Below are 21,376 nucleotides of genomic sequence, written 5' to 3' on the forward strand. Positions count from 1 at the left end.
TTGTCAGTTTTAATGCTGCCCACCACTGAACAACAGTGAAACTGAGGAGAATCACATCAATTTTAGTCAGCTGTTCCAAGACTTCCCGGGTAGCGGCCTCATCAGGCTGCAGGAGACAGGCAGCCCCAGAAGCCCACTGTCCCAGGAACCTAAAAGACCTTGGCTCCCCAGCCCCACCGCAGTCCATCTGGTGCAGCTGTTCAAGAGACACAACCCGAAAGCCTGGGCTCCCCAGCAGCCAACCAAGAGATGGCTGGAAACCAGGCAGGTTTCCATCTGAACCCTGCCTGCGGTTCACTGAAAGGTCACCAAACCTACTATTTCTGTGAAACATTTCAGATTCAACTAATCAGCATTTTCTGACAAAACATTTCCTTTGGAAAATTCTCAACCAGCTCTACTTAAAGTCACAGTGAACCTTAAAGGCTAACTGAAGTCTAGGATAGGCATTACAGAACATACAACAGGCTTAATTCTAAAGTGATCTGGGGATTTGGGAAATTTTTCAAGTCCTGCACATGCACACATAGCTAGAAGCACTAGCGTACAGCACAGTTGGGGCCGGGGGGGCAGGGAAAGAGAAAAGCATTGACAGTGAGAGCCAAGGACCTTACATAGCTTAGTAGCAGTAGAGGGCACTTGAAGCTGGAGGCAGTGCCTCACCTTACAGAACTAGCTCACCTATTTAATTTTGCAGTTTACAGTATTTTGCAGTGTTAAGGATTCTACCTTTGTTCCAAACTAACTTATTTTCTGTAACTCTCTTTATGCACACCCATAATTTCCATTAGCATCAAGATATTATGAATGTATGAAGCCGAACTATATTCAACATAATTCACGTAAACATTAGCAGTAATGGGATTTATAAACATTCATCAAGAGGGAAATACAGATTACAGAGGTCAGCCATGGATAAGAGTAGTTATCTGATTTGTAACCAACTCCAAATTCATGCATTTGTATTATCAATAAAGCCACTTCACCCCCATATCACTATGCCACTCCACTAAATGTGTCATTTTATTCTGCTCTATTGTATTTTGAGTTTTTTTAACCACTGGTCTAGCTGTATTTCCAGGTGATCAAGCTGATACTGATGCCATTTCAAGTGTGGATAGGGAGACTTTGGCATGCTCAGTTTAGTTACATGTGGGAGCTGCTTTCAGCCAAAAACTCCCTTGATGTGCCTCTTCCCTTTCTTGCCCCGCCCCCTCTTTCCTCATTTACACTTGTTTGGTAAGTGGCTCAATTTCCAAGTTGCAGTTTAAGTCCTGGCTTATCAGTCCAGAGCTAACATCTCTACTGTTACTCAACAGAGGACTTAGAAAATGAGATGGCTTTACAGTGGCAGCTTTGAAGATAATCTGTTACTAGTTACAAGACTTTTAGCTAGCTTTAAGAACACAGGCGCATTCCAAGTGCCCCCTTTCCTCATCCTCACTTAATTCCTTTATTCCAACAATTCTGTTCTTTTATCTTAAGTAGTTAAAGACAGGACTAAATTCCTTAGGCCAAGAAGTGGAACTAAAATCCTTGGAGCATTAAGGTCATCAAAATTTAAAAACCGATAAGAACAAATAAAAATTGAAGATAAAGCCCAACAATTTGCAATACGGCTAATTTATTTTAACAGGACATTTTAAAAAGAATGTGGATGGCTAAATAGCTCTCCGACTTCAGAAAGAGTTCTACTCTAATTTAGAGAGAGTTTCTATTTAGTTATTTATTTTTAAAAGTTCACCAAGTTATGAAATCCATAAAGGAGTACGGACCTGATCTTGCAAGAACTGTTTGCACTGAACTCCCATTCACTTCAGTTGGAGCTCTGATTGTATCAAAATTGCAGGATTGCAAACTGTAGAACCTCAGAGTTATGAACACCTGGGAAATGGAGGTTGTTTGTAACTCTGAAATGTTCGTAACTGAACAAAACGTTATGGTTATTCTTTCAAAAGTTTACCACTGAACATCGACTTTATACAGCTTTGAAACTTTACTATGCAGAAGAAAAATGCTGCTTTTAACAATCTTAAATTAATTAAAACAAGTACAGAAACAGTTCCCTTATCGTGTCAAATCTTTTTTAAAAACTTCCCCTATATTTTTCTCGTAGTTTACATTTAACACATTACTGTACTGTATTTTTGTCGTCACTGCTGCTTGTGTACTTCTGGTTCCAAATGAGGTGTGTGGTTGACCGGTCAGTTCATAACTCTGGTGTTCATAATTCTGAGATTCTATTGTACTTTTTTTTTTTTAAACATATGCAGGCTTACCTTACAAATAACTTATTTTATAACAACTAAGCATGTTTTATAACAAGAGTTGAAAACCATTGCCACCTTCATCCACTAAGACCAGAGTTGGGTGCTTTCACTACAAGAGTGATGTCTCCATTCCAGTTTGAAGAATCTGAGTAGGTGTTAGCAAAGTCAGTAACTGCTGCAGCAAAAACAGAGCCCCTAGTGTTTGATATCTGGTCCAAACAGGTAAATAATTTCTGTTCACTCTTCTAAATAAAAAAATAAATTTTATCTTATTTATAGCTATACATTTAGTTATGTAGGATCTTCAGTTTTTAAAAATGTAAAAAATGTTTAAAGGCATTTAAGTTCACCATTTTCTTTTCCCCAACAAACTGGCACACTAGTTCTATATTTTGTTGAGCAAAAGATTTTGAATATGAGGTACATAAGCAACCCTAACAAGCAAGATACCCAATTTTATTGGGTATCCAGTAGCGAATGGTAATTTCCAACTGTTATCTGAAGGTAAAACTGTAATTAAGAAAAAGACTTTTTTTGCAATAAATAGCTCTCTTGCTTCAGCTATAATAAAATGGGAATTAAATTATCAGGATTTACATTTTATTTACTGTACTGTCTTGCTTGGCATGACATTAAAAAAAATCAGCATCTCCCATGGTACTATATAAGATACAAACTAAACAAAATACCATGACATTTCAACAGACAGCTGAATGAAACTCTGCTAAATATTCAGTTAAAAAATACACAGTCCAGTACCTGCTCTTTATAAAAAGATAGGTAACTGCAAGTCATAAGTCAGAAAGCTATACATTTGTTGAGATATTCATAACTTTAAGAGTTCATATTTCATTCATCATTTGTGGTGTTTGCAAGATTACCAATGTGTTATCCAAAAGGTACAAGTAGACACTGTTTAAAAAAAAGCAACTAAACCATAGATATACATAAATATTTTGAAAAGTTAGAGCACTGTCAAAGTTGCAAATCTAAACAGCAAAGATTCTGATGATAATATTAAGACACCCACACGGTATTTTTGAAAACTAGGGAGGTTATTAAGTGTATGTAGGACAGTAAGTACATAATATGAGCAAGTAAAGTTGCTATGGAAACCTTAAACTATTGCATTTATTGTCTTAGGGCCAAATCTTGCCTTCCCACGGAGAGGCAAGAGGACGCCCAGGAAACTTCCAAGGTTTGTCCTGTGGAGCTTCCACCAAATCTTGCCCTTGAGGGGGAAAGGATCGGGGGCATATGGAGCAGGCAGAGGTGGAGCATCCCAGCCCTCTAGATCCAAGGGGAAGGCAACCTCTAGTCCGGTGGTGGGCAATCTGTGGCCCGCAGGCCACATGTGGCCCACCAGTAGCCCACGAGACAGTTTGTTTACATTGACCGTCTGCAGGCACAGCCGCCTGCAGCTGCCAGTGGCCGCGGTTCACCGTTCCTGGCCAATGGGAGCTGCGGGAAGCAACACGGGCTGCAGGTTGCCCACCACTCCCCTAATCCCACTACTCACTGAGGGGCTCTCCCACCCCACCCCATGAAGCATCATCACTCCTGAAGCAGCTGTGCAATCCTCGACAGAAACACTCCCCCTCCCTTATGCCCCATATCAGCAGCTAGGGAAAAACTGTATCATCTAATGAAGATATGAATTTTTTTTTAACAGCCTCTCGTATAATACCCAGCATCACAAAATGCAGTGCTCTATATGAATAGAATATGTGTGATGCAGCATAAGTGTTTCTATTTGAAGTTTCTTAACACAATGGTCGAAACAAGGAGATTAATTGTTTTAAATGTTATTCTCAAAAGAAAAATATAACTGCTAGTACCCTGTCCTGGTTGTAAGTGAAGGCACACAAGAAATACTACTTTTATCTAGGCAATAAGTAAAGATTAGATCGAAATTCAAATTTGGATCTAAACTTTTTATTTAGATTTTGTTCTAGCACCTATTAAATACTAACTTAAACACTGCACACTCATCTGTTTATGGGAAAGCAAAGCACATAACTGGAGGTGGTTCATCACTCTTAGATTGAGATGGATGAATACTGCCTGTTTAGGACATGGAGACCTTTAGAAAGAAGTCTAAGTGGTTGATGCAGCCCAGGAGAACTGCCAGGCACTGCAGCATTGCATCTTCCATTGCCACTGACTGGAAGAAAGAAATGCTCAAATGTAAACAGTCATTCATATGCAACTCTTGTCCGGTACACATTGATTAGCCAGGGACTGAAAACAACTGGAATATTGCACAAAATAAGACTTTTCAAGAACATGGTTTTAGTTGTGTGCCACATTTTTTCTGGCTTTGAGTGTAATACCTCAGTAACAAACCTATTTTTAAATCAGTTGGCTACACTAATTTACTGGCTTTCACCTCTTGTGTGTATATTAACACACATGCTAAATATGTGAATCTCCAGCGTTATCTGAAATTAATATCTGATCTTTGCAGCCAAGAATTATATTTACAATGATTTTTTTTTAAAACTGATCAATCTTACAAGGGTTCTAAATGACTGTGGCCTTTGTAAAAGTCAGGGTTTGTATATAAACAATGTATATGCACAAACTGTATTACATAAAAAGAGTAACCTAATAAACCTTCCTTAACCCAGAACTATTTTACATTTTTATGTAAAAGAGTGGATCCAGGTAGGCCTATATCATACTCAAACATATATTTAAACTAGATATAATATACAGGCCAAGATTTTCAAAACAAGGTACCTAAAGTTAGGTCCCCAAATCCATATTGAGACATCAAATAAGTGGCCTGATTTTCAACCATGCTACACATATAACAGCTCCCACTGACTTCATTATTCTTATTCCATAACACACACCCCAAAATAATATATGGCATTAGCTACTGTCACTCTTTCTTGTTAATGCACTTCAAATCTGATCTAAAAGTAATGAAGGGACACTAGGTCAGTGGTTCTCAACCAGGGGTATGCACACCCCTGGGTGTATGCACACCCCTGGGTGTATGCACACCCCTGGGTGTATGCACATGTCTTCCAGGAAGTACTCAACTCATCTATATCAGTGTCTCTCAATCTAGGGGTTGCAGCGCCCAAGGGGGTCACCGGACAGGTTAGGGGGATTGCAAGTATGGGGCCATCATTAAGGGGTGGCAAGCAGGGCAATTTCCTGGGGCCCCGAGCCACAGGAGCCCCACAAAGCTAAATTACATGCTTCAGATCTGCTGCCTGGGGCACAGGCTTCAGACAAGGCTAACAAGTGCGAAACAGGCTCAAGTATCACACTGAAATGTAAGTACAGTATTTATATTCCAATTGATGTATTTTATAATTATATGGTAAAAATGAAAAAGCAAGCAGTTGTTCAGTAATAGTGCGCTGTGACACTTTTGTATTTTAGGTCTGATTTTGTAAGCAAGTAGTTTTTAAGTGAGGTGAAACCTGGCAGTACACAAAACAAATCAGATTCCTGAAAGGGGTACAGTAGTCTGGAAAGGTTGGGAACCACTGTACTAGGAGACTGCCTAAGACAGTCAACTCATTTCATATATTATGGACCTGGAGCAAATTCACACTGGTGATCTACAAGTTAGAGACTCTCCATACTATTTTTTTTTTTATACCAGTTGCCTCAACCATGCAGTCCCAACAACCTGAAGATTTTCAGGTATTCAGTAAGGAAGCCCTAAGATACTGCTTTTGAAAACCCAACCCTGAGTGACATTATATTCCAAAAAGAAAGAGGAGTACTTGTGGCACCTTAGAGACTAACACATTTATTTGGGCATAAGCTTTCATGGTCTAAAACCCACTTCATCAGATGCATGCAGCGAAAAATACAGTAGGAAGATATGTATATACACATATAGTTGGTATGGCAACACCCATTTTTTCATGTTCTCTGTGTATATATATATCTTCCTACGTATTTTCCACTGCATGCATCCGATGAAGTGGGCTGTAGCCCACAAAAGCTTATGCTCAAATAAATTTGTTAGTCTCTAAGGTGCCACAAGTACTCCTCATTCTTTTTGCTGATACAGACTAACACGGCTACCACTCTGAAACCTGTCATATTCCAAAGAGCTTCAAAAACCCACTCATAGTGTGTCCACTCATGAGTTTTTAACTTGAAGGAATAAGCAACTGAAGAGCCCCAGCCATAATGAGAAATTTAATAGAAGGACCTTTATTAAGTCAGACTTTTAGGAGGAGTGTGAGAACTGCCAACCAAACCACCAGTCTTCATCTACCTCATGGTTACATGATTGTGCATACCATTAAGACAAAAAGAAACAATTATAGTAATTCAGATAATTTAGCCACTACTCTGGCTACCACAGGCCTTCTCTTATCAGGGAATATAAAATACTATAAAATATATGCAATGGTAGTGCAACCTACAGTTGTGACCTTAAGAACCCCTCAGTGCCAACTGGCAAGATTCACTGTTCTGTAACAGCAACGCTTAACAGGCCTGACAAGCTCACTACACCTACACTAGCCTACGCTACACACTGCTTTCATTGTATTTATCCACAAAGAAGGTCATGTGAGGTCTTCAGTAAAAGCTGGGGAATACTATTCACTAATATCATTGTGAAAGGTAGGTACAAATACCATGTAAAACATTTATATATATAAAATTACACACACACACACACACACACGCAAAATAAGTGCCTAACGTTTGAATCAATGCAGATTTGACATACAGGTTTCTGACAAAGGATGTATATTTCACCTGTCTGCCCCCGTTCACATGTAAATTAGGCATTGTAGGCCAGCACAATGGAAGCCCTGTTTGCATACAAACTCAACAGGAGGAAATGAAATTAACATTTAATCAACACACCAGGGAATAAGCCACAGGGGTCATCTTGACTCAGGAAACAAACAATTACTTTGGGGAATATAAGGAGGCAACAGGATACCCCTTTTTCCTGCACTTGAAGTAATCAGGGCAGTGTGATTACATTAATGAAAATGGGATCCCAAACAACCTTTGTTGGAAATGATTCAAAGACTGCTTTTAGACTGATGGTTTCTACAGACTACACTTAACGTTAACAGGCTATCCATGTATTGATTTTGCTTTATATGTAACCTGTTTCCATTATCCTTACTCTCTTAAATCTTCCCTTTGATAATAAACTTATGATTGTTTTCACTATAAATGTATCTCAGTGCTGTGATGTTACAGTGATGTTACAGTGGCTGATCCTCAGTTGAATAAAAAGCTGGCGTTTACACCATCTCCTTAGTGATAGCAAAACTGGTATTTCTGTGAGTAGCTGGTGACAGGGTTTAGATATCACAGGGGAATGCAACAAAGGAGCTTGATGACTGGGATGCATCTATCATTAACCTGTAAAGCAAAGCAAGGGCTGGCATTGGCCTGAGGGGATTGTTTGTGTGGCTTACAGATTAGTGTTGTCAGGGAGCTGATGCTCAGTTAAGCACCAGCAAGTTTGTCTCTTGCTGAAGGTCAGGGAGGGAGTAACAAGGCAACTCAGTCTTGGGCACCTCCAGGACATGCCACAATCGTATACTATGTTGTTAAAGACAGGAGCAGTAATCTTAAACACATTAGAACTGCAGATAAGACTTGACCTATGGTTTCAGTAGTGAAAAGGCACACTAAATACTTTTGTTAAATTATTCCATTTACCTTATCTTTCAAAACAGTGTTGTATCACCTACTGACAGACAGGTGATTAGTGTGGTCTCCTTTTCAAGAATAAAGTGAATTAGAAATCTAATTTATTAACAGTATTTTAGGATATATTCATATCTGTAGCCAAATTAACCTAATATAAAGACAATTCTCCTAATCAAATCTAATTTCAAACCAGAATCAGCTATTAAACTTTTGCTCCTGTTGCAACATAAAAAACAAAAATGTTCAATACATTAGTTGTATGTTGCAGGAAATACTGTATCTTCTCCTGGATGCTGTTTTTAAAAAAACATCTGTGGAAACAGTGAGATAAAAAGTTTCTTCATATTAGGTTATCATTTTTCATTTTTTTTAAATGTAACTGTCAGGAAGAAGTCAAACACTATCTTTGAAGGATGCTCTTCCTCTCTTAGCTGTTGCCATTTCTCTACTTTTACTGTGTGATTGGATAAAACACAGTCTCAACAACTGACTAATCAATCAATGAACTGACTAAACAGAAGAAGAAGTGAAAGTATGAAGAGACAAAAGAAAAACAAACTACAGTCAGGAACAAGCATGACAGAAAAATTCTGCATAGAAATCAAAGTCCAGTCACTTTACAGGTATGTTTAAAATGAAGGGTCTGTAAACTTGCAGAAATACCTGTATATACTCGTTGATTAGCCTGTTTGTTTATAAGCTGACCCCCCCCCAAGATGGTTAGGTAAAAATAGCAAAAATTGTATGACCCTTTCATAAGCTGACCCTATATTTCAGGGGTTGGCAAACTTTGGCTCCTGACCAATCAGGGTAAGCGCTGGTGGGTTGGGACGTTTTGTTTACTTAGACCATCTGCAGGCATGGAGCCCCTCAGATCTCTGTGGCCGCGGTTTGCCATTCCCAGCCAATGGAAACGGCAAACTGCAGCCACAGGGACCTGAGGGGCTCCATGCCTGCAGACGCTCCAAGTAAACAAAACGACACTGTATTAGATATTCAATTCAATGATTCCACAGAGTTTAAAGTCATCAAATTTTGGTGTAGACCCGCTTATAAGCCAACCCCCACTCTTTCATGCATCATTTTTTAACCATAAATATTCGGTTTATGAACGAGTATATATGGTAGTAATTCCACCACATTTCCAGAACCTCTGTTTATAGATGGGGTGGGTAGAGGTTGGTAGTTTTTTCAAGTGTAATCACAGATCTGGGATCAGATCACTTGAACTTATTCCCAAATGGGTTCAGATTTAATCTGGAACCTCTTGTTCAGAGTGTACAGTAATGCCAATTTATCCAAAGATTGTTTTCTTAAAAAGGAGAAGAGTACAATATATTTCAGAATGCTGTTGCTTTGTATAATGGTCTTGACATTAACATTTTGAACGAATCATATTATAGTAAAATGTTTCTGCCCATGATCAAATTAGCAGCTGAGCAACCAAACATTTAGAAAACAGAGATTAACATAGGTTACCTTCAGTTGATTATTGAAAATATCAATCTCCTGAAGTTTTGATCTGGTTTCTTTTTCTACTTCATCTAGTTGGTCTCGAAGCTGCTGGCGTACTAGTTCCTTGGCTTCTAAGGCTCTTTTGATAGTAAGAAGAGAATCTCCTGTTTTTAAACATATTGTCAAATGAGATATTTTCTTACACTGACATCTTTAGGTCACACATTGAATGGTTTCTCAGCATTTCTCTTGCAAGATAAAAAAATTATTAGTGATACGAATGATATATTGCACAAATAGACTCAAACTTATTTTTAGATAGCTATAGATATATACAAAGGTGAAAGTAAGCTGGTCCAGTCTGGTGTACCAGCAAGAGCCGGTACACACCTGACTGTGCTGGCAGGGGGCAGCTTCCCCAGGTGGGCAATTTAAAAGGGCCCTGGGCTCCAGGCAGCAGCCAGCGCCCCTGGCCCTTTAAATTGCTGCCACAGCCCCGCTGCCGGAGCCCTGGGGTAGCAGCGGTGGCCGGGAGCCCTAGGCTTCCAGCAGCAATTTAAAGGGCCCAGGGCTCCTGGCAGAGGCCGGAGCCCCTGGCCCTTTAAATCACCACCAGAGCCCCAGGGCTTCCAGCTGCTGCTGCACCTACAGCTACCATGGGGCTCTGGCACTGATTTAAAGGGCCCGGGGCTCCCGGCTGCCGCTACCGAAGCCGGAGCCCCGGGCCCTTTAAATCACTGCCGGAGACCCGAGGTAGCGGCAGTGATTTAAAGGGCCTGGAATTTAAAAGCCCCGCCCCTTCTGCTTGAGGCCCCCCCGCCCAGGACCCTGGCCTTGTGTACCGGTAAGTCCCTTAAGTTACTTTCACCCTTGGATATATATTATATATACTTACTGTGCAAACTGTTCTGCTGAACTTGTTTCAGTTGGTCATTGAGTAACTGTTTTTCTGGAATCAACCTTCCAAGCATCTGCTGAGACTCCTTGGGGAAAAGATAAAGGAACAAGTTATTGACTTTAACCAGAAATAGTCACTAGCTTCACATTATACCTTCACTGAAGTATTTCTTTTCAGCTCCATTCATTCAGTCAATTACCATCACAGCACTTGTTGTGTGGGACCATTTCTTAGTGACATAACTACATACAGGTACATCCTATCCCCTAAAAAAAGCCGTGAGTCAAATCTGTTACTTCAGAAACTGCTTCCATCTAACAAACAAACTTGATCTCAGCTATCTCCAAAGCAAGATCCGACTGAAATTTGTATACGAGTACAAGTATCTACTTAGTTGGGTATTGAATTGGGCCCTTAGAAAGTGTTTGGGGGTCATTTAAATAAGTAATTGGAAGTTTCATCAAGAGGAGGAAGATTTAGGGATTGTTGATTTTATTAATCATTCAGAGATAATAAATAATCTTCCTTGAAACAAACATAACCACCAAGATCTGCTTACTTGTGGACTATGAAATAAGAATACTAGAGTTCCAGATCTCTGCTTAGCATTCCAGCAGAGATCGCAGTCCATTATTTGATTCAGTTGCTTTACAGGAACCCAGAAAGTTACATATAAATAAAAGTTTAATTGTAGGGTAGCCTGCAAATGAGAACATTTTTCTTATGGCAGAATATGTATAATCCTTGTTATTTCTGGGGGATGATAATTGTCAATTCCACTACATACTTTTCCAGTGCCTTGACCCCCCAACATAAAGTTGTCAGAACAGATTACATAACCCTGCTATGAAACGGCTTAATATACAAAAACTGTCAGTATCAATATCTCAGTATCTTTGAAAACAAACTTTCTTTTAAGCAAGTTACTTCAGCAGCAATTTTAACGATTTAACTACCTGACAGATTTGTCACAAAGGACCATAAACGACATAGCATGGCCTTCTACATAAGTATCACACAACTGGTTAATCCTTTTGCGAGTCCAATCAAAGAGTTGCATTTACTTACAAGAACACATATATGATGTATTGAAATGACTACATACTAGGGCTGTCGATTAATCGCAATTAACTCACATGATTAACTCAAAAAAATTAACTGTGATTAAAAAAATTCATCACGATTAATCACTGTTTTAATTGCACTGCTAAACAATAAATACCAACTGAAATTTATTAATTTTTAATGTTTTTCTACATTTTCAAATATATTGATTTCAATTACAACACAGAATACGAAGTGTACAGTGCTCACTTTACATTATTTTTTATTCAAAATATTTGCACTGTAAAAGTGATAAACAAAAGAAATAGTATTTTTTAATTCACCTAATAAAAGTACTGTAGTGCAATCTCCTGTAAGTTCAACTTTCATGACAAAATGTAGAACTATGAAAAAACAAAAAAACAAATAACCAACTGCACTCAAAAATGAAACAATGTAAAACTTTAAAACCTACAAGTCCACTCAGTCCTACTTCTTGTTCAGCCAATCACTCAGGAAAACAAGTTTGTTTACATTTACGGGCAACAGTATCACCTGAAAGTGAGAACAGGCGTTCAAATGGAACTGTTGTAAATAAATCACAAGATATTTATGTGCCAGATGTGCTAAAGATTCATATGTCCCTTCATGCCTCAACCACTATTCCATCAGCATCCATGCTGATGATGGGTTCTGCTCGATAATGATCCAAAGCAGTGTGGACCAACGCATGTTCATTTTCATCATCGGAATCAGATGCCATCAGCAGAAAGTTGATTTTCTTTTTTGGGGGTTCTGTAGTTTCTGCATCGGAGTGTTGCTCTTTTAAGACTTCTGAAAGCATTCTCCAGACTTAGTCCCTCTCAGATTTTGGAAGGCACTTCAGATTCTTAAACACTGGGTCGAGTGCTGTAGCTCTCTTTAGAAATCTCACATTGGTACCTTCTTTGCATTTTGTCAAATCTGCAGTGAAATTGTACTTGAAATGAACAACATGTGCTAGGTCACCATCTGAGACTGCTATAACATGAAATATATGGCAGATTGTTGGTAAAACGGATCAGGATACACACAATCCTCCCCCAAGGAGTTCATTCACAAATTTCATTAACACAATTTTTTAACGAGTGTCATCAGCATGGAAGCATGTCCTCTGGAATGGTGGTTGAAGCGTGAAGAGGCATATGAATCTTTAGCATATCTGGCACATAAATACCTTGCAATGCCGGCTACCAAAGTGCCATGTGAAGGCAGCATTATCTTCATAAATGTAAACAAACTAGTTTGTTTTAGCGATTGGCTGAACAAGAAGTAGGACTGAGTGGGACTTATCTATGTAACCGTGGGTTTCCAACTAATGTTAGTCTCAGCCACCTTCCACTCTGTATTCTCCACTTCTTTGTTACACTCAGTTGCTGAGTCCTACATTTTGAACTTGAGAGTAAGGACTGTATCTTCCTAAGAGTTTGTAAGTGCTTAGCATAATGTGGACCTGATCCCAGCTGAAGGTTTCTAGGCATAACTGTAATATAAATAATTAAGAACCACCATCTTTTGATACTAAACTAGCACAGGATAGTATGCTGTATTTCACTAGATGAGCACAACAGATTCTCCTCTCTTTTCTCAGTGTCAAGGCCAATCAGTTGAACACAGCCAACAGTCTTTGTCGTACCGAATTACTAGCTATAGTATTTAATGACTCATTAATTAAGTTATAAAATATTGTAGTAGCTCAGTTGTTTCTCCGTTCTACAGAGTTCCCTATCATCCAATCCACTTACAGCGTGTTGCCACACTCCAAGATTTCAACACTTCCAACACTTCCATTGCTACTCTATTGTGTATGTTCACTTCATAAATGTTCTCTTTACTCTGTTTTATATATTTTGCACTTTGTAGAGAAGAACTGCAGTGTTATGGAAATATCAGTTTTGACTGGTGAAAATAAATCCCATTTCAAGGGGATTTAGGGAGGAGAAAATCCTGATGACTAGGGCTCAATCTTCAATACATTATATTCGCTTTGCTCTGAAAGCAGAAAGCTGTAAACTAATGGAGGAAGCCCATTAAAACAGAAGATAAACTTTCGCAAGAGCTGGACTTAGGTCTGTGATCATTCTTGTCTTTTAAGAGAGTGACTTCAGTTATCTTATCAATCTCCGCTCCATCTCATTGAGTCAGCTTTCCCTTTGTTTCCACCCCACCCCCACAGGTAGCCCTCCCTCCAAACAACTAATCAAACAAAACACCTTAAAAGCAAACTGGGAGGCGGGGGAGAGAGGGAAGAGCAAGAGAACATATATCAATAAGAATTGTTTTTGTATATCTGGTTTTAGAAAGCTAAGAGGTGCTCAAGTGTTATGGGGATGGTGATCATAAGAACCTATAAAAACAGTATCAAACCAACCAGAAGCCTCTCACATATCAATTCCTAATGGATACATGTGCTATGTACAGTTCAGACAAAAAATGCAGCAGTTAATGAACTCATGAAAATGCAACCACTCAAAGCTAAGGCTACGTTTTAGTCACAGGTATTTTTAGTAAAAGCCATGGACAGGTCACAGGCAGTAAACAAAAATTCACAGCCTATGACATGTACTATATACCCCTGACTAATCGTGGGTGTTCTGCGGTAGGGTTGGGGAGCAGGGGTGGCCCAGGGGCACCGCAGGTGCTTGGGGAGAAGGGGATGGTGGGGCTGGCAGCTCCCATTGGCCGGGAACCGCGGCCAATGGGAGCTGCGGGGCAGCCACATGTGGGCAGAGGCAGCGTGTGGAACTGCCTGGCTGCGCCTCCGCCTAGGAGCTGAAGGACGAACATGTCGCCGCTTCCAGAGGTGAACACCGCCCAGAGCCCTCACTCCCTCCCATGCCCCAACCCCGTGCCCCAGCCCTGAGCCTCCTCTATACCCAAACTCCTGCTGCTGGGGGGCAAGGAGGGAGAAGGGGGCATGGTGGTGGCCCGAGACTGTTCCAGCAGTGGCCGGTGAGGCTGGCCCAGGTGCTGCCTGAGTTGCTCAGGCAGCCCCCAGGCCAGCTGAACTGGCCACTGCAGAAGTAATGGAGATCCTGGAAAGTCATGGAATCTGTGACTTCTGTCCTCTGTGATGAACTCGCAGCCTTATCCATAGCCATATTAATATCTTAAGTTTTGCAGCACCTTTCATTCTAAAGGATGCAAAAGTTCTTTACAAGCTACATAAACAAGCCATTTTACCTACCATAAAAATATAGCCAATTCTAATGTGCAAGGAAAGAATTTTTTACTGTTCATAGGAACAGTATATGGCAGGAGAACATGAACTCAGTTTAGTTGGTAGCAAAAACACAATTACCTAAAATATCATTTGTCATAAGAACGGCCATACTGGGTCAGACCAATGGTTCATCTAACCCAGGATTCTGTCTTCTGAGAGTGGCCAGTGAGAGATGCTTCAGAGGGAATGAACAGAGTAGGGCAATTATCAAGTGATCTATCCAGTCTCATCTCCTGGTATTCAGAGGTTTAAGGACACCCAGAGCATAAGGCTGCATCCCTGATCATCTTGGCAAATATCCAATAATAGATCTATCCTCAATGAACTTATGCAATTCTTTTTTGAACCCAGTTAAACTTTTGGCTTTCACAAAATCTGGCAATGAGTTCCACAGGCTGACTGTGCATTGTGTGAACTAGTATTTCTTCATGTTTGTTTTAAAACTGCTGCCTATCAATGGGTGACCTTTGTACCTGTGCTATGTGAAGAGGTAAACAACACTTTCTTACTCACTTTCCCCACACCACTCATGATTTTATAGACCTCTGTCATATCCCCTCTTAGTCATCTTTTCTAAGCTCAACAGTCCCAGTCTTTTTAACGTCTCCTAATACGGAAGCTGTTTCATACCTCTAATAATTTTTGTTGCCCTTTTCTGTACTTTTTGAGACGAGGCAACCAGAACTGCAAGCAGTATTCAAGATGTGGGCATATTATGGATTTATATTGTGGCATTATGATATTTTCTGTCTTATCTAGATTCTATCCCTTTTCTAACAGTTCCTAACACAGTTATCTTTTTTACTTCTGCTGCTGCACACTGAGCAAATGCTTTCAGAGAACTATCCACAATGACTCCAAAGTCCTTCTTGAGTGATAAAACTAATATAGACCCCATCATTTTGTTGAAGGATCTGCTTCTGAATTGCCACTGCCGTTTCATTCATTCTTCGGCAGCAATTCAGCAGCGGGTCCTTCTCTCTGAGAGGGACTCAGGGACCCGACGCTGAATTGCAACCAAAGAATGAATGAAACGGCAGCGGCAATTTGGCAGCAGATCCTTCCCTCCAACAGGGACTCAGGAACCCGCCACCAAATTGCCGCCGAACAGCCTGGAGCTGGCCCTTGCCTCAGGCGCAAAAATTCCTTGTTACGGCTCTGGTTAGAAGTGCTGTAAATTTATATTTGAGTTTCTTCAGAACTCTCAGGTGAATATCATCCGGTCCAGAGGAACTATTGCTTAATTTATCAATTTGTTCCAAAACCACCTCTATTGACACATCAATCTGGGACAGTTCCTCAGATTTGTCACCTAAAAGGAATGGCTCAGATGTGGGAATCTCCCTCACATCCTCTGCAGTAAAGACTGCAAATTTAGCTTCTCCACAATGGCTCTGTCTTCCTTGAGTGCTCCTTTAGCAACTTGATTGTCCAGTGGCCTCACTGGTTATCCAGGATATCAGGGACAGCATATGTTTAAAAAGCTTTGCAAGGAGTTGGGTGTTTAATGGGGCGGGGAAGAGTTACAACAGTTTCACCACACAACTTATCTAAATTTGTACACCCATCTGATTTGTGGAACATTATTTTAAACAATTTCTAGTAACAGCTTCTTAAGTATTTAAGGGTAAAGGTAAATACAGGTGATCATTACTTTTACATGAAATTTAGGCTGTATGCATGTCTTTAAGTAGTCCTTATGTTATAGCTGCTACTTGTTAATTTGAGCCATTATTGCAGTATGTAAACAGCAGCAGATTTTAAACTGCTGTAGACTTACTGATGCTTGAGTTTGCCAAAAAGTTTTGAAGGACTTTTTGTCATTGCTTGCATCAAATTAAGTTTAGCACTGTAAGTGACACAGACATCCCTAAACTGCAGCTTATTTTATTACAATGATTACTGCAATCAGAAAAAGTCTACTATTGTGAAAGGCCTAACAGTGTACCACATAATACTCCAAAGGAAATTTAAGACGTTTAAAATTTAAACTTAGGAACATAAAATTGAAAGCCATAAACTAAAATGATACAATGTGGGCATAAAATTGAGAGATCTAACTTCCAAGTGCTGACTTCACTCAAGTGAACAGACTATGCTGTATATGGCTTCAAAAAAGTACCTATAGGTTTGAGTTTTAAGACCGGTTTAACCTTACATCTTCACAACTGAAATTCCAATTCATCCTCTTTGAAATTAAGACTACTTAGTAGTAGTTCTGCAGAAGCACCAAAAATCTCCATCATGGACCAGGACCCCATTGTTCTAGGTGCTGTACAAAACACAGAATGATCATCCCTGCCCTAAAGAGCTTACATCTAACTAAAGTTTCTAACTAAAAGTACAATGAATACCACAACATTCAACATATACATCAAATCACTCCTCTTGTCTGAAATTTGGGAAGGTGAAGGAGAAGAAACAGGAGGGAGAAGAAAAAGTCAGGACTAGACTTTAAAAAAAGCCAAAAACGTACTGTATATTTTACCTGGTAATTTCAGTATTAAAACAACACTATTTTCTAACTTTAAAATACAGGAAAATAGCTTGGTTTCACACCAGGGACATAAAATCTTTCTGACAAAACACCACTGCTGTCTGCATGTGTAAAATCAGATGTCACTTGAACTAAAAAGTACAGTGACGATATACATGCAAAAGTCAGGAAGTGTACGTACATGCTAAGGGCAGAATTTCACCAGAGATCCTCTGCAGGAATCTAAATTAGTTTCTCATTTATTTAAACATGACAATGTTAATTATGTTAAAAAAACAGAATAATACACTACATTTGAGAATCAGAAATCATACGTCAGTGCCCCCTTCACTCTCTTTCCATCTATAGCAAGGATATGTTAGTAAAATACCAAAAGCTCACGAAAATAAATCTGAATACTGGATGTTCACAGAAGAGATTTTTCACATCTCTTGACTGAGATGTAAAATTTGAATTTATTTCAGAGAAGTTCTATGGCCTGTGTTACACAGGAGTTCAGATCAGGTGATCACAGTAGTTCCTTCTGGTTTTAGCATATATTCATAAATAAAATATCTGTAAGTACCCATTCTATGTTGTGGGAGCTCATCCTACAAATGTTATTTTTATTAAAAGACTTTCCCCACATATATAAATATTCAAACCTATCCACCACTTCACTTACTACAGTCCCAAACACTTGTGATCATAGAATCATAAAAATGTAGCGCTGGAAGGGATCTTGAGAAATCATTTCTGTGGCAGCAGGACCAAATAAACCAAGGCCATCCCTGACAAAGGTTTGTCCAACTTGTTTTAAAACCCTCCAAATGATGGGAATTCCACAACCTCCCTTGAAACCCTATTCCAGAGCTTAACTACCCTCACAGTTAGAATGTTTTTCCTAATATCTAACCTAAATCTCCCTTGCTGCACATTTAGGGCATTAATTCTTGTCCTGCCTTCAATGGACATAGGGAACAATAGATCAGTCTTTTTATAACAGACTTAACTTATTTGAAGACTGCTATCAGGTCCCCCCTCAATCTTCTTGTCTCAAGACTAAACATGCCCAGTTGTTCCTCAAATCTTCTCTCATAGGTCAGGTTTTCAAAACCTTATCATTTTTGGAGAGAGTCCAAGGGAGAGCAACAATGTGTCCACAGCCTTCCTAAAATGTGGCATCCAGAACTGGACACAGTACTACAAATGAGGACTCACCAGTGCCAAGCAGAGCAGGACAATTACCTTCCGGGTCCTATATACAACACTCCAAATACACCCCAGAATATTAGCCTTTTTTACAGCTGCATCAAATTCAGTTTGTGATCTATAACTCCCAGATCCTTTGCAGCAGCACTACCACATAGCCACTTATGCCCCATTATGTAGTTGTGCATTTGATTTTTATTCTTAATCAAAGTACTGTGCACTTGTCTTTATTGAATTTCATCTTGTTGAATTCAGACTAATTCTCCAATTTGTCAAGGTCATTTTGAATTCTAATCCTGTCATCCCAATTGCAAACACCACCTCCTTAGCTTGGTGTTATCCACATATTGTATAAGCATACATTCCACTTCAAGTCATGAACAAAAATACTGAATAGTACCAGCGCCACGACTGACCCTGCAAGACCCCACTAGATGCATTGTCCCAGTTTGACAGAGAATCATGGATAACCAGTCTAAATATGGTCTTTCAACCAATTGTGAATCCACCTTATAGTAACTTCATCTAGACCACATCTCCCTGTTTTGCCTATGAGAATATCATGTGGGACTGTGTCAAAACCTTACTAAAATAAAGATACATCACATCCACTCTTTGTTTTAAAAGATTCTATGTGATGGAGAATTTACAAAACCCTTGGTAATTTATTACAATTACTAACTGCCCTTACCACTAAAAACTTTCATTCTTACTTCTGGCTTAAGTTTTCCATCTTCCAGCCTCTTGATCTTGTTATGCCTTTGTTTGCTATACGGGCTTTTCACAAGACTCTTGTTTCCCACAATGTCCTGGTGAATTCTAACTTGGGAGGGGGCTGGACTGACGGTTGGAGGAGTTTGGTAGCTACTTCTGTATGGGTAGTACTTATATTTGAATGTATGGGATGGGCTCCTATAGATGTGTATATTTTAATAAAAATCCACCTCCCTCAATTCCCCCTACATTTTCAGTTGGACAATTTATTCACTGCTTCCAACCTGAGGAGTGTGAGATATTGCTGGGCACGTTCAATCAATCGCTGCTCACTTCCAGTGTGGTCAGCAATTCCTAGACATCGTTTTAAGAGTGACTTGATCTTTCGGGATGAAAGACACTATAAAAATGAATTATTTATTAGTGGAACTGTTCAGGGGTGACAAAGTAGCATGCAATGTTTGGTGGGGAAGTTTGATCAGGACACTGATCCAGATGGGTGAGGAGAAAACAAGCCTAAAGGCTAAACATAAGAAACACCAGCATGCTCACCTGTAACTGCTGTTGCAAGTGTGTAATTTCTGCAATTCTCAGTTCTCTAGATTTGTTTGTGCTCTCAATTTCATGTCTTTGGATAGACAATCGACACCTGATATCCTGAAGTTTTCCCTCCAGCTGATGTTTTTTATCATTCTTCAGCAAGAAGAGATACGTTTTGGTTACTACAATAATTCATCATGCAAATCTGGATTTTATATGTTTCTAAAACTAAAAATAGTCAGTTAGTTGTAAAATAAAAACAAAGATGTAATTATGGAAACTAATCAAGACTCTGTAGTGTTTGTTATTGTGATCTTGTACTGCATTTACAATATAATCACCACTATTTTTTCTCTCAAATACATGTTTTTTGGAAATGGTTGGTCATATATAGTAAATACTTAAACCTACAACATTTAAAAAAATATCTTCACTTACTAGAGCTTCCAACTCAAATTCTAAAGTCTTCTTCTTTGCCTTCAGCACAACTATGTCCTCTTGTTCTTTGTTTCTTTGATTTAGTAGTTCTTGCCGACGATTACGCTCCCACTCAAGTTGTCTTTGCCTTTCAAGTTCCCTTTTTGCAGCCTATAGTATGTAAAAAAAAATTACTGTTGAAATGCCCAGTCTGTGAATCTACCCTATTCCCTCATTAGAATAGTTCTAGTATAGTGTACACTGAAAGCATTAATACATGCCCCCGTTCAACAAAGTACTTAAGTATATGCCTAGCTTTAACGACAAGAGAATAATCCCACTGCTTAAAGTTAGGCATGTGCTTAAGACCCTTGGTCAACTGAGGCCACAATCAGCAAAGGTGCTACTTTTGAAATACATATATTTCTTCCATTTTAATAAATTAACCAACATTTAAATTTGACATTTCAATAAACTCTGAATAATCACACACTTAATTTCTCAAACACATATGGGAGTTGAAGGTCAAGTGCTGCTCCATTACATTTTAAAAACAGTTAAAGTCTGGTGATTTCAAAACACAGCAGCTCTTCCTAAGCTTGCCATTGAATTTTCTCTTCATCTAAAATACTGACTGCATCAGAAGCACTAAGAATTTCCAACCCCAGGCAGAAGTCTTTGCTCCTTCATCAAAAGCAAGATCACTTCACGTTGCAAAAAGTTTTAAGGTTGGGGGTCAAGAACACTTTGTGCGACACCTAACTGTCTAATCCGTTCAGTAGAATGGGAGACATTTCACAAGAAACATCCTAGATTTAGGGAAAATTGTCTCTATCTACTTCCAGGAAACTTGAAACTGAAGTCTGTTCCTTAACTGTAGCAGGAAAAATATTTTACTAATAAACCGATTAGTTTCTAAGGAATTATAAACAAGTAAAGACTTTTATAATAAAGGAAGTATGGTAAAATACTTGCCAGCATACTTTTTTTGGTGTTGTTCAGATCAAAAGACAATTTTCAGAGACACTGCTACCTCTGTATTCATTTACCTCACGCCTTTCTATTTCTTTCCGCCTTTCTTCTTCTCGCTGACGTTCCAATTCGCGTTGTTTTTCTAATTGCTTTTCTAGCTCCAGTTGTCTTTTACGTTCTTGCTCCTGTCGTTCGCGTTCTTTCCTTTCCTGCTCTGCCCGTTCCAGTTGTGCTAGCCGCTCTTGCTCTTTGCGTTGCTGCTCCAGAAGGGCCTGCCTCCGCTTTTCAAGCTCCAGATTGCCACGTTCAAAGTTCTCACGTTTTTTATCTTCAAATGTAACTTTAACACAAGAAAATGTGAATGGTGAAATTAAGCTTTGCTTTGTTTAAAACAAAAAACAAAAAACCCCCAAACAAACAAACAAAAGGACTATGAAAACAGATTGGTGAACCAA

General features: G+C 39.3%; 1 protein-coding gene across 6 annotated transcripts in view; it reads right to left on the minus strand.

The window, feature by feature from the left end:
* Positions 1-21,376, minus strand: part of ITSN1 (intersectin 1) — a 200,795-nt gene that overhangs the window by 97,601 nt on the left and 81,818 nt on the right. For all 6 annotated transcript variants that reach the window (XM_039503267.1, XM_039503244.1, XM_039503261.1 and 3 more), the window contains 5 exons: positions 20,999-21,261; positions 19,971-20,120; positions 19,545-19,685; positions 10,282-10,369; positions 9,411-9,550 (listed from right to left, as the gene is read on the minus strand). In XM_039503267.1, the coding sequence (XP_039359201.1) occupies positions 9,411-9,550; positions 10,282-10,369; positions 19,545-19,685; positions 19,971-20,120; positions 20,999-21,261 (782 nt within the window). The remainder of the gene's footprint in view (positions 1-9,410; positions 9,551-10,281; positions 10,370-19,544; positions 19,686-19,970; positions 20,121-20,998; positions 21,262-21,376) is intronic.

Source organism: Mauremys reevesii, linkage group 1 (assembly GCF_016161935.1).
Source record: "Mauremys reevesii isolate NIE-2019 linkage group 1, ASM1616193v1, whole genome shotgun sequence".
Lineage (NCBI taxonomy): Eukaryota > Metazoa > Chordata > Testudines > Geoemydidae > Mauremys > Mauremys reevesii.